At 45.3% G+C, this 14,042-nt stretch overlaps 1 protein-coding gene across 4 annotated transcripts in view; it reads left to right on the top strand.

Annotated features, from left to right (window-relative positions):
* The window catches only part of MTR (5-methyltetrahydrofolate-homocysteine methyltransferase), an 819,135-nt gene that overhangs the window by 640,320 nt on the left and 164,773 nt on the right, over positions 1-14,042 (top strand). For all 4 annotated transcript variants that reach the window (XM_033935789.1, XM_033935788.1, XM_033935790.1 and 1 more), the window contains 2 exons: positions 1,649-1,749; positions 8,678-8,745. In XM_033935789.1, coding sequence (XP_033791680.1) covers positions 1,649-1,749; positions 8,678-8,745 — 169 coding nt within the window. The remainder of the gene's footprint in view (positions 1-1,648; positions 1,750-8,677; positions 8,746-14,042) is intronic.

Here is a 14,042-nt window from a genome sequence, read left to right as displayed (position 1 = left end):
CACTGGTTCAAGACCAGCTCATGCCTGACACCTTGACTTGGCACCAGTAGCAGGTTTGCGAGTGATCTGTAATTTTTACATTGGTGCAGAAACACTGCCTAGCCTCCAATTCAGTTGGCATTGCCATCAAAATAATTGCCCTGGCAATTATTAGAAAACAGTCTTCTCTCATTGGCTGTACTGCATGGTCGAGTATATGTTAATTTGAGGAAGTAATGACCACTCTAGTGGTTTAGCAGCATCTGTAATGTGGGCACATTATTACTATAATAGTGTTTTAGCCCGTTACATTCGTTACAGTAACGGGTGCTAGAATAGCACCCTTATACCCTGACCCTGACTCTCACCCCACCCATGCCCCGCCTCTATCATGCCCGGACCCTGCCTCCCACTGATCCCAGTACCACCTCACCTTTCACCATTTCCTTTGTACCCTTTTGGCCCTCCTGACAGAGTCTTTACTTACCTGAGGCGGCAGCAGCAGTCCTGACGTACCAACCTTTCCTCCCTCAGTGCCCCAAAGCAGCAGTGGTCCTACCATTTCCATCTCTCCCTTGCCCCTTTCACACCCTCTACTATCTCTCACTGACCCTGTTTCACCTCTTTTGCCATCTTTCCCTTTCCTGTCCCCCTTTGTCCTTCCCCAAGACCATCTCTCTCTCTTGCCCCTTCCACACTCCCTGAAGTCTATCTTTCCCTATCCCCTACCATCTCTCCTGGTCCCCCTAGTAGTCCCTCTGTCCTTCTCATCCATCTGTCTCTGTCTCTCTCTCCTCACCTCCTGCCTCTGTGGAGCTCTCGCAGATCCTCCTCGTCCTCCTCCAGCCAGGCTTCAACCATCTTCCGCCGCGGCCTGCAGCCGCCGACATCCGCCTCGGGGTATTCTCGCGCATGCGCACTCTTACCTGCGGTGCTCTACAGCGCACGGAAAACGGGAGCACGCAGGTGGGAGTGCGCATGCGCGCTTAGGACTTTATTATATTAGATAAATTATTACTTCAATTTGCTTATTTTTATCTTTAAGTATATTGAAGGTAGCACTGTTCAAAAAGAAGCAAATAAGATATACTGTACAGTAAGAAATGAAATAATGCCTCTGCTTGGTATATAGCACTCACACAGCTGCTGCAGAACATGCACAGATTTTCACTGGCACCCAAACCAACTGTGATACCATACAAACATGGCAGTGCCTTGGAAGCACTATCAATATTCGGGCAGCCACTGCAAACACAAAATCAGTACGAATACTAGAAGCCGACACAACCTATAATTACAAATGCTGCTTGTATACTGTGACTTTGTATTGCATATAGCTCATGGTGGTCAAAACAGCAGCTGTTCTGCTGTTTTGACCACCATTTTGGATTTTGCAAATATTTTATTCAGATATTGCTTCATATTCTAGTACTGCACTTTACTGTTGATAAGTTTCTATCTTCCCTCCGTCCCTAAAATCAAGTACTCCAAAGTAAATAAAACTAACTGCAGTCATGATTTTAAAGTGGACTGTGGCTTGTGTCTTCCTAGTTTTTACCTTTAGATAGGAGTAACTGTTTTTGTCCCGCCACCAATGCTGACACCAGGTTTAGTTTGTATTTGCTCCAGAGCACTTCTTAAAGCTACTTTCCTCATTTATTTGCTTTAGGATCCTTACCAAGGTACAATTATCTTGGCCACAGTGAAAGGAGATGTGCACGACATTGGCAAGAACATTGTGGGAGTGGTGCTGGGATGCAACAATTTCAGGTAAAAACATGAGTAGAAAGCAAAAATAAACATTTATTTATTTAGATTTATATCCCTTCCTCCCCAAAGAGCTCAGAACAGGTTACATTTTACATTCACAGTTACAATATAGGGTTTACATACAGTATGTTGCAATATATCTTCATATAGGATTACTTATTGATGCTGGTGAAGGGTTGAAGGAGTGACTATGCAAAAAGGTAGGTTTTTACAGCTTTTCTAAAGTTAAGAAGTCCTTTACAGGCTCTGATATGTGGAGGTAGGCTGTTCCAGAGGTTTGGTAAGAAATGGGAATAGGATCGTTTCCAGACTGTCTGGAGTTGGATGGAGTGTCCTGATGGTGTATGTAGGGGTATTTCATCTTGGGAACTTAGTGTTCTCTTTGGGGTGTAGAGAGGAAGATTGTCTGAGAAGTATTTGGGTGTCTTGTTGTAGAGGGATTTATATGCCAACACTAGGCCTTTGAAAATGTAGCCTTTGATTATGGGCAACCAATGGGCCAATATCAGTGCTGGAGAGACTGGGTCATGGGCTTGTAGGTTTTTCAGTAGGCTTATTGCTGCATTTTGAACTCACTGTAGTTTGGTGTTTTTTGCTGTAAGACCATTGAATAAAGTGTTGCAGTAATTCAGGCATGTAAGGACAAAGGCATAGAGTAGTTGGGTGAAAGCATTTACTTCAGCGTTGGTGAAGAAATGTTTCTTTATTTTGTGGAAACTGCAGACCATCAAGTCGTGTTTTGAACCTAGGGCATTTAGATTGCTTGATCATCCTTGATACTCAGTACTTTGGACTACTGTAACTCATTTCACATTGCCGGACACTGTACAAATATACTTAGACTACAAAGAATACAGAATGTCGCAGTACGTTTGATCTTTGATTTGAAAAAATCAAACCATATTACATTTTATTATAGAGAGCTCCATTGGCTCCCATTTGAGGCCCATGTTTATGTTTAAACTAGGAACACTCTGTTACAAAGTTTTACATGGTCAAGCACCAGAGTACCTATTAGAATCATTTACCTTATTCACATCGAATCGCCCACTACATAATACTGCTTTATTTGTTTTCCCCCCTAGTTCCAGGTTGTATTCATAAGAAGTTCCAGAAGTGCCTGCTTGCTTTTCAGGCAGCTAGCTGGAATAAAGAGTTATGCTCTCTATTGAGAAGGTCTCGTTCTTATATACATTTCAGAAAACTACTAAAATCATTATTATTTAAAATTTATTAGATAATTAAATAGATTAATGATTATCCTGTACATAAGAAATGCCATCTCCGGATCAGACCTTCGGTCCATCAAGTCCGGCGATCCGCACACGCGGAGGCCCTGCCAGGTGTACACCTGTTGTAATTTATAGTCCACCATATCTTTATATGCCTCTCTTAAGGAGATATGCATCTAGTTTGCTCTTGAAGCCTAGGACGGTCGATTCCGCAATAATCTCATCTGGGAGGGCATTCCAGGCGTCAACCACTCTCTGAGTGAAGCAGAACTTCCTGACATTAGTCCTGAACCTGTCCCCCCTTAGCTTCATTACATGTCCTCTAGTCCGTGTCAAATTTGACAATGTAAATAATCTTCTCTGCTCTATTTTGTCGATTCCTTTCAGTATTTTGAAGGTCTCGATCATATCCCCACGCAGTCTCCTTTTCTCAAGGGAGAATAATCCTAGTGTTATAAGTCTGTCCTCGTATTCCAGTTTTTCCATACCCTTCACCAGTTTTGTTGCTCGTCTCTGCACCCTCTCCAGCAGTTTTATATCCTTCTTTAGGTAGGGAGACCAATGTTGGACGCAGTATTCCAAGTGTGGTCTGACCATTGCCCTATAAAGCGGCATTATAACTTTCTCCGATCTACTCGAGATTCCTTTCTTTATCATGCCCAACATTCTATTTGCCTTCTTTGCCGCTGCCGCGCATTGTGCCGACGGCTTCAGGGTCCTATCTATCAGTACACCCAGGTCTTTTTCTTGTTCACTCTTCCCCAGAGTTGCACCTGACATTGTATACTCGTATTCCTTATTCTTATTGCCTAAATGCATTACCTTGCATTTCTCCACATTGAACTTCATCTGCCATTTCTCCGCCCATGTTTCTAACCGACACAAGTCGCTCTGGAGTTTCTCTCTATCCTCATGCGATCTGATCGCCCGGCATAGTTTTGTATCGTCTGCAAACTTGATGATCTCACTGGATGTTCCTTCCTCCAGATCATTGATATAAATATTAAAAAGGATCGGCCCAAGTACCGAGCCCTGGGGTACTCCACTAGTCACTTTCTCCCAGTCGGAGAACTTCCCATTTATGCCCACTCTCTGCTTTCGGTTTTCCAGCCATTTGCCTATCCATCTTTGTATATCCCCCTCTATGCCATGGCTTTGTAGTTTCCTGAGAAGTCTTTCGTGTGGAACTTTGTCGAACGCTTTCTGGAAGTCCAAGTATATTATGTCCACCGGCTTCCCACTATCAATTTGCTCGTTCACGGTCTCAAAAAATTGGAGTAAATTCGTCAAACATGATTTCCCTTTCCTGAATCCGTGTTGACTGGGTTTCATCAAGTCGTGTGCGTCCAAGTGCCGGACCATGCTATCCTTGATCAGTGCTTCAACCATCTTGCCGGGGACAGACGTAAGACTCACAGGTCTATAGTTGCCCGGTTCCCCTCTCGATCCTTTTTTGAAAATTGGGGTGACGTTCGCTATCCTCCAGTCGTCCGGTATCTGTCCAGTTCTGATTGTCAGGTTTGCAAGTTTTTGCAATAACTCTCCGATTTCAACCTTCAATTCCTTTAAGACTCTCGGGTGAATTCCATCCGGTCCAGGGGATTTGTCACTTTTAAGTTTGTCGATCTGATAGTATATCTGGTCTAAGTCCACTTCAACTGTGGTGAGGCTGTCTTCTATTTCTCCTGCAAACACTTTCTCCGCTTCAGGTATTGTTGAGGTGTCCTCCTTCGTAAAGACGGACGCAAAGAAGGAATTTAGTTTGTCTGCGATTTGTTTATCTTCCTTGATGTACCCTTTTCTTCCCTGGTCGTCCAAGGGTCCGACTGCCTCTTTTGCAGGTTTTTTCCCTTTCACATATCTAAAGAAGGGCTTGAAGTTTTTGGCCTCCTGGGCTATTTTTTCCTCATATTCCTGTTTTGCATCCCTCACCGCCTTGTGACATTTCTTCTGATCATCTTTATGTTTGTTCCAGGCTTCGGTTGTCTTTATGTATTTCCATATTTTGAAAGAGTCCTTCTTTTCTTTTATGGCTTCCTTCACCTGTTTGGTAAGCCATGCCGGTTCTCTTTTGCTCTTTGATCTCCGATCTTTGGAAATCCTCGGAATGTAGAGATCTTGTGCTTCTGTGATAGTATTTTTCAGTAGGGACCATGCCTGATCTACCGTTTCAAGTTTGTCCACCTTCTTTTCGAGTCGTTTTTCTACCATGGCTCTCATGCTATCGTATTTACCCTTTTTAAAGTTCAATGTGGTGGTTAAGGTTTTGGCATGTTTCCCTTTCCCGATGTCAAGTTTAAAGTTAATTACATTGTGATCACTCGTTCCCAGTGGAACCATGACTTCCACTACTGTTATCGGTCCCGTGAGACCATTTAGGACCAAGTCCAAGGTGGCGTTGCCTCTTGTCGGCTCTTTTACCATTTGTTCCAGGAAGCAATCCCCTAGCACCTCCAGGAACTTGGCCTCCTTGCCGCAGTTGGAGGTTGCTAGTTTCCAGTCTATCCCTGGGAAATTGAAGTCTCCCAATATAATTACATTGCCTGCCTTGCATTCTTGTTTGATTTCCTCCATCATTTCTGAGTCAGTTTCCTCCGCCTGTCCTGGGGGACGATAGTAAAGGCCAATTTTCGTATCTGCTCCAAATTGACCAGGAATCTTGATCCAGAGTGACTCAAGCTTCTCTTTCATTTCTGTTGTAACCATTTCAACAGAATCTATTCCCTCTTTAATATATAGAGCAATACCTCCACCTTTCTGCCCTACTCGATCTCTTCTATACAGCTTGTATCCCTGTAGTACTGTGTCCCATTTGTTTTCTTCATTCCACCATGTTTCTGTTATGCCAATGATATCCAATATGTCATGTCTTGCTATTGTCTCTAGTTCCCCCATTTTGTTACCTAGACTTCTAGCATTCGTATACATACATCTAAGTTCCCTACGTGTTACCTTTTTGGACCTTCTACTCTTGGCCGTCCCTGTAGTTTCAATTACGATATCCTTAACTGCTCCTGTGTTATCACCCTTGTTTGCTGTGTGGTCGTCCCCTTCTGTGTCTGATTTGTCCCTTCCTGCTTTTTCTCCCTTATTTGCCGTGAGGTCGTCTTCTCTTGTGTATGAGTAGTTTTCCTTGGCTTCTTCGTCGGGGCATCCTGCTATCCGTGCCATCGACCGGTGGTCGACTGTCGGCTTTCCCCTATCTTTCAGTTTAAAGCCTTCTCGATTGCCTTCTTCATGTTGCCTGCCAAAACTCTTGCTCCTTCTTTGTTGAGGTGTAGTCCGTCCCTTCTGTAGTACTTGCTATTTCCCCAGAACGCCGTCCAGTTGCGCACGAAGTCGAAGCCTTCTTCTTCGCACCATCGTCTCATCCAGGCGTTGATTACTTGCAATTCCCCTTGTCTCTTTCCATCCGCTCTTGGTACTGGGAGGATCTCAGAGAAGGCCACCTTCACCTCCCTGATCTTCAGTTTTCTTCCAAGTGAGCGGAGCTGGCCCTTCAGCTCTTCCCTGTCATACTTCCGCCCGCTCACATCATTTGTTCCCACGTGGATAAGCACAGCGGTGTCCTCTCCCCGTGCGCCATCTATGATCCTGGAGATCCTGTTGGTCACATCCTTCACTCTTGCTCCAGGCAGACAGGTGACGACTCTGTCCTCTCTTCCTCCTGCGGTGTGGCTGTCCACATGTCGTATAATGGAGTCGCCTACGATGATCCCCATCTTCTTTATTCGGGGATTCCTTGGGGGGCGTAGGTCCACGTCCTTGGAGTAGGGCCAGTCTTCTTCCTCCAATGATACTCTTGAACTTGTTTCCTGTTCTTTGGGTGGGGCGATGTCTTCCTGTGCTCTCACTATTCCTCCTGATGTGCGGTTGTCTCCTACCTCGTCTTCGGTTTCTTCTGTGTTTGCATGGGTGTCTTCTCTCCTCACATCGGTTTCCTGAGTACAGTTTTCCAGCCCTGGGATCTCTACGTGGTGCTGATGAGCTTCCTCTATGAACATTTCTAGTTCCTTGACCTCGTCGTTTGGGCTGTACTCCACTAGCATCTTCTCCTGTGCTCGGATTCTGTCTTCGAGTTCCATCACTGTTCCTTCCAATAGTCTTACCTGACATTTCAAGCTATCCATCTCCATGCATCGATTGCAAATGTATGCCTGGATCCCCGAAGGGAGGTAGTCATACATATTGCAGCCGATACAGAAGACCGGAAAGCTCACCTTCTGACTTCCTTGGGATTCCATTTCTTACTTCCCTTGTGTGTGCTTGTGTCCCTTTCCTGCTGCTTCCTTATGTTGCTTGCCTTTGTCTCTTTTGTGTGTGCTGTCTCCGCTCTACCTCACCTTGATTGTATGTGTGGGTTTGTTCCCTTGGCGTCTGTCTCTTCCTTACCTTTTGTGTTTGTCGCTTTCTTACCGTTCAGTCCTCCTCGGTGTTCTTGATAGTAGGTACTCGTCCCTTGCAAGGCCCTTCGCAAAGGCGCTCTCGCTAAGGCGAGCGCCTTTACCGCTCGCCTTCGCCGCGCGCCGAACGGCTGGGCGCCGTTGGCTCCGCCCCTTTTAAGGGGGAGTCCGGCGCAGCCTCTGACGCGGTGGGGGTGGGCGGAGCGAACTCTCGCCGCTTCCCCGAGCCTACTGCTTTGTCTCTCGCCGCTTCCCCTGCTGTGCCTGGCCCGACGCTGCTCCTCTCTTGGCCGGGACAACGGGAACCCTGGCGCTGGTCTCTTCCTCTCCTCTGCCGCGTGTGCCGCGCTGGCTCCGCCCCTTTTAAGGGGGAGTCCGGCGCAGCCTCTGACGCGGTGGGGGTGGGCGGAGCGAACTCTCGCCGCTTCCCCGAGCCTACTGCTTTGTCTCTCGCCGCTTCCCCTGCTGTGCCTGGCCCGACGCTGCTCCTCTCTTGGCCGGGACAACGGGAACCCTGGCGCTGGTCTCTTCCTCTCCTCTGCCGCGTGTGCCGCGCTGGCTCCGCCCCTTTTAAGGGGGAGTCCGGCGCAGCCTCTGACGCGGTGGGGGTGGGCGGAGCGAACTCTCGCCGCTTCCCCGAGCCTACTGCTTTGTCTCTCGCCGCTTCCCCTGCTGTGCCTGGCCCGACGCTGCTCCTCTCTTGGCCGGGACAACGGGAACCCTGGCGCTGGTCTCTTCCTCTCCTCTGCCGCGTGTGCCGCGCTGGCTCCGCCCCTTTTAAGGGGGAGTCCGGCGCAGCCTCTGACGCGGTGGGGGTGGGCGGAGCGAACTCTCGCCGCTTCCCCGAGCCTACTGCTTTGTCTCTCGCCGCTTCCCCTGCTGTGCCTGGCCCGACGCTGCTCCTCTCTTGGCCGGGACAACGGGAACGGGACAACGGTTCACTAGGAACGTCCAGTTCTTTATCTTTTGTGAACCGCATCGATCCGTGAGGTTTTGCGGTCTAGAAATGTAATGTAAAGTCTTGTTCTGAGAAGTAGGTTCTTATCTTTCAGAGATGGCGGAGGTAGTAGAAGAATGAAGAGACTACATGTGAGATGTTTTTGGAGAGTGATAGGTTTGAGTTTAAATTAATTCTTAGGCTCTGTACCTCGTCTTTTGCCATCAAGGTAGTTGATTCCAAAGTTAGAGAAGGGCAGGTATAGGAGCATTTTTCTTTCCTAATCCATTTTGGAATGCAGTATTTAACATGAATTATTTTTTCACTGGCTTCCTTTATGTTCCATTTTTTTCCAGAGTTATTGATCTAGGTGTCATGACTCCATGTGACAAAATCTTAAGGGCTGCTGTTGAAAGCAAAGCAGGTGAGTGAATTATATTATTGAGCTTTTTGCCATTAAATTTTACTTTCTTTGCAGGAGTCTGTGCATCACATGAATAGGAAATAGAGTGGCTGCCACTGGTGGGGAATTAGCTGCTGACTCCAGAACAGCCAAGAGGGTTCCAGACTTTAAGATGACTATCCAACCAGCAAGAAGCATTCATAATAGTCAAGCAAGTTGAAATGAGGAAGGGAAGAAAGGGAATAGAAGACCAAATAAAGGGAAAAATGAATGTGAATGGATATCCTTGCTGAGCTGGTTAATGGCAGCAAAAGGATGTGTAGCATAGTGTTTTGGGCAAAACATTAAACCTATTTACACCTTAGGGGCTATTCTATAAAATAGAAACTAGCATTTATGAGCACATTATCCCCCGTATTCTATAAAAAGTGCTGAAAATTGCACGTGCAAATTTTATGTAGGCACTTAATTAACAAGCTAATTAGCACCAATAATGGGCATTTCAAGAAGCAATTTTTGGCACTAATTAGAATTAATTACAATGCACATAAATATAGGGAGTGCAAAAATGGGTTATGGATGGATGGGTGTTCCTTTAAGTTTTGCATATAGATATAGAATAAGGGTATCCATGCATAAATTTAGGCATGGGCATTTGCCCCATGTTTTCATTGCTACAAATGGCTGTGCCTAAAGTTAGGCACAGTTCCTAGGTGTGCTAATCTATAAACTGCTTCTAACTTTGAGAGTGGTTTAGCGCTTTTTTCAGTGCTGATTTTTTTAGCCGCAATATAGAGAATTTACCCTTATGCATGTAAATGTCTAGAATACTAGAAAATACGTATATACTGTAATATTCCAAATAGTCTCCTAAGAACTATTCTGTAAACATCTGCATATCTTGCTGCATGATGAGTGTACATAGGAGCAGAGCAAGGATGGAAATACACATGTACCTAATAGAGTACTGTAAGTTATGCATGTATCTCTATGGCTGACGTAAATGCTTGAACCAGTCCAAACATTATATAAACCCTGTCAACCCTTATTATAGAATTTCTCCCAATGTGGAAGTTTGTTGACTGGTTGGCCTTTCAGAGCTTGTTAGCTCAATTTTAATTTGCTTTATCCACCTTGCTGGCCAACACCTAAGGGTCGATGCTTGTTGAAACCTAATGCCAGCATTAAAAACTATTAGCACCGGACTAGCACACAAAGTAATATGCACAGAATGTTGAGAGGACTTCTAGCACAGGTAGAAACTTGTGCACCAAAGATGGCCGCAAATTGTATTTAATTGTATTGAAATGGAGGTTACTCAGTATTTCTTCCCAATGCTCAGACAACAGCACAGAAAAAAATGCTATCCTTAACACTGAAAACTTACCACCAGCTCAGGGAAGGGTTTGAAGGTTTTGAGGAGAGGATTTCTTCTGAATTTCTGACATTAAAACTGCTTTTTTTGTTAATTTGGAAGCAGAAAGAAGCCCGTACAGCCTGTAAGTGCTAATAGTCAGAAACAAACATGTTTCGTCCGAGCAAAAGTGGCACACATATTAGCACCTGTTTTTCTACCCTTATATATGAGCCTTTCAAAAATTCAATTGTAAACAGTTTTTGAAAAGGTTATATTATGTTACCCATGTTTTGTAATACTAGACTCACCATACTATTTTTCACTATGTTTGTCATATTATGTTTTACCATGCTTTAAATGTGTATTACCATCTTTGTCAAACAATGTTTGCCATGCTATCTTGTACATACTATGTCTGAGAGTGTGGTGCAGGGGTTGGAACTGCAGCCTTGGCACCTTAAGGTTGTGGGTTCTGACACATACTGCTTCTTGTGACCTTGGACAGATCACTTGGTCCCCCATTACCCTAGGTCAGACATGGGCAAACTATGGCCTGCGGGCCATATCCGGCCTATTTAGATTTTTAATATGGCCCGCCGAACGTCTGGCCCTTCTCCACAGCTCGTCCAGCGGGGTGGATTCGACATATGGCTAGGTGGGGCTCTGCTGCTGATTGGTCAGAATGGTCCCTGGGGCGGGAAGAGTAAGAAAAAGATCTGCCCCTTAAGCACTGATTTGGGGGGGGGGGGAGTAAGGCATTTCAGCTAATTCTGGATCACATTGGACTAGGATGAATTCATGTTATATCCTGGCATGCTTTCCCGGTCCCGCCCCCTCCTCCTTCTCTTTGCTTGGTGCCCTTGCGCCACAGTAGTGGTTTAAGGATGCGAAGATGCTGCTGGAGGAAGAGATCCAAGGTGGCGGCGGGCCTTGCTTGACAGCTTCACAAACCTGGAGAGGGTAGCCGACTACTGTGAGAACAACTACATCCAGGTGGGAAGAAGTTGCGGCCTTTTGACCCATTGCAAGCCCCCTTGGGATAGAGATGCGAGTGCTGCTTGGAGGGGAGCTTTGGTCCCCAAGAAGAGGACGGAAAGAGAGCGGTTTTAAAGTAACAAAATGCAAACCCTGAAAAAATCCACGAATCTGTGCTTCAGTCAGAGGATGAGATGGGCTTTTTCCCTTTTTTTTCCATGCTGCTGAATCAAATGAGGTGAGAATTCTATATCGGTGAGTGATTGGATACTTATGAGCATTATGTATATGTGACAGGGAAGTTTTGCAAACTGCATGAAGTAATTAATGAAGTAAGTTGGTTGATGTTGGAAAATGTGTTTTAAATAAGATACAATTGGAATATAAGTGGCAAGTGTTATGCTGATCTTCAAGAAAGGTTCGAGGGGAGATCCGGGAAACTACAGACCGGTGAGTCTGACCTCGGTACCGGGAAAGATGGTAGAGTCGTTGATAAAGGACCATATCATTGATCACCTTGACGGACACAGGCTGATGAGGACCAGTCAGCACGGTTTTAGCAAAGGCAGATCATGTTTGACGAACTTGCTGCACTTCTTTGAGGGAGTAAACAGGCAGATACACAAGGGCAACCCGGTCGACATTGTATATCTGGGTTTTCAGAAGGCGTTTGACAAGGTTCCGCATGAACAACTACTTCAGAAAATTGCGAGCCATGGAATCGAGGGTGAAATACATGGATTAAAAACTGGCTAGATCATAGGAAACAGAGAGTGGGGGTAAATGGACAATACTCGGACTGGAAGAGCGTCACCAGTGGGGTGCCACAGGGCTCGGTGTTTGGACCTGTGCTCTTCAACATCTTTATAAATGATCTAGACATTGGTACAACGAGTGAGGTGATTAAATTTGCGGACAATACGAAGTTATTCAGAGTAGCGAAGACACAAGGGGATTGCGAAGATCTGCAACCTGACATAATCAGGCTCGAGGAATGGGCATCAACATGGCAGATGAGGTTCAATGTGGATGAGTGTAAAGTGATGCATGTAGATAACAAAAATCTCATGCACGAATTCAGGATGTCCGGGGTGGTACTTGGGGAGACCTCCCAGGAAAGAGACTTGGGAGTTATGATTGACAAGTCATTGAAACCATCCGCGCAATGTGCGGCGATGGCAAAAATGGCAAACAGAATGCTAGGAATGATAAAGAAGGGGATCACGAACAGATCGGAGAAGATTATCTTGACGCTGTACTGGACCATGGTGCGCCCTCACTTGGAGTACTGCGTCCAGCACTGGTCGCCGTACATGAAGAAGGACACGGTACTACTCGAAAGGGTCCAGAGATGAGTAATTAAGATGATTAAGGGGCTGGAGTAGTTGCCGTACAGTGAAAGATTAGAAAAACTGGGCATTTTCTCCCTCGAACAGAGGAGATTGAGAGGGGACATGATCGAAACATTCAAGGTACTTAAGGGAATAGACTTAGTTGATAAGGACAGGTTGTTTACCCTCTCCAAGGTAGGGAGAACAAGAGGGCACTCTCTAAAATTGAAAAGGGATAGATTCCGTATGAACGTAAGGAAGTTCTTCTTCACTCAGAGAGTAGTAGAAAACTGGAACGCTCTTCCGGAGTCTGTCATAGGGGAAAACACCCTCAAGGGATTCAAGACAAAGTTAGACAAATTCCTGCTGAACCAGAACGTACGCAAGTAGGGCTAGTCTCAGTTAGGGCGCTGGTCTTTGACCAAGGGCCGCCACATGAGTGGACTGCTGGGCACGATGGACCACTGATCTGACCCAACAGCAGCAATTCTTATGTTCTTAAGTGAAAGTTTGGGAAGGTTTAACATTAAAAGAATTTTAGAAACTACAGAGATAGAGGTATAGTGAGGCGTGGGGAGCAAGAGGAAAAGGCTCGCAGAAATGACAGTATCATAGCAACTCCTCACACATCATGGGTCGCCCCCCGTCGCCTTTATTCCATCTACCAGGGATTAATGCGACCAGAGATAAGTACTCCTTTTTCTTTTGAACTATGATAACTGCCCTTACTAGGGTGTCGGATTAGAGAACTTCCCTTTTGGCATTTAATTAATTTATTGACTTTGCGATTCATTTTTTAGAGATCATCACTATTGATGAAATTTTTTGAGTTGATTTTTGCATATTGATTTTTTGGCACATACTTACCACACATGGTCCAAGGATGTAGCATGCTCAGCAGACCCTATTAGGTTAATTAATAGACAACTCTATGAGGACCATTCTTCACTGCATTCACTATCGTATGATTGTTCTATAATAGTTTGGACATTTTGTTAGTGATCGTTCCCTGTGGAGTTTTATTTTGAAATAATCTTTACAGAATCTGCAGGCATAGCACTAACAGAACTGTGAGTACTCTTTTTAGTAGTCTATGGGAGACATCAAGGGGGATCTTTAATTGCATTTTGGGGTCTTGGATTTGGGTCCAATACCTCCAAAAACCCCTTTCCTGAATTTTTTTAACTTTTTATTTCTCCTGGGCTGATTTTTGGTACCAAAAAGCCACTGCAGTGATCATCATGGATTTTTAGCCTCTGTCTGCCTCAAAAACTCCTTGATTTTGAATAAAATAATTAGAGATGGATTCCTCAAAATGTTTCACCCCTTCCCCCAAGCATTTGAAGCCCAAATTTCACCCTTTAGCCGCCACAAAGCGGCAGCATGGCAGACCCCACCCCAGGCATATGTGCCTGCTTATGATCTTTAAATTAGCCTGGCTTGCGGTGTACTTGTCTCCTCCTGCTCTGATCTCCTTTGCCTGCTTCTAGTATCTGTAAGTGGTGGTGAAGATACATGGGGATTGCGAAGATCTGCAATGTGACAATTAAGCTCGAGAAATGGGCATCGACATGGCAAATGAGGTTCAACATGGATAAGTGTCGATAACAAAAATATCATGCACAAATACAGGATGTCCGGTGCGGTACTTGGAA

The sequence above is a fragment of the Geotrypetes seraphini genome, chromosome 3 (genome assembly GCF_902459505.1).
Source record: "Geotrypetes seraphini chromosome 3, aGeoSer1.1, whole genome shotgun sequence".
Classification (NCBI taxonomy): Eukaryota; Metazoa; Chordata; class Amphibia; order Gymnophiona; family Dermophiidae; genus Geotrypetes; species Geotrypetes seraphini.
Note: the sequence above shows the minus strand (reverse complement) of the source record. Positions and strands in the feature narration are given on the sequence as shown.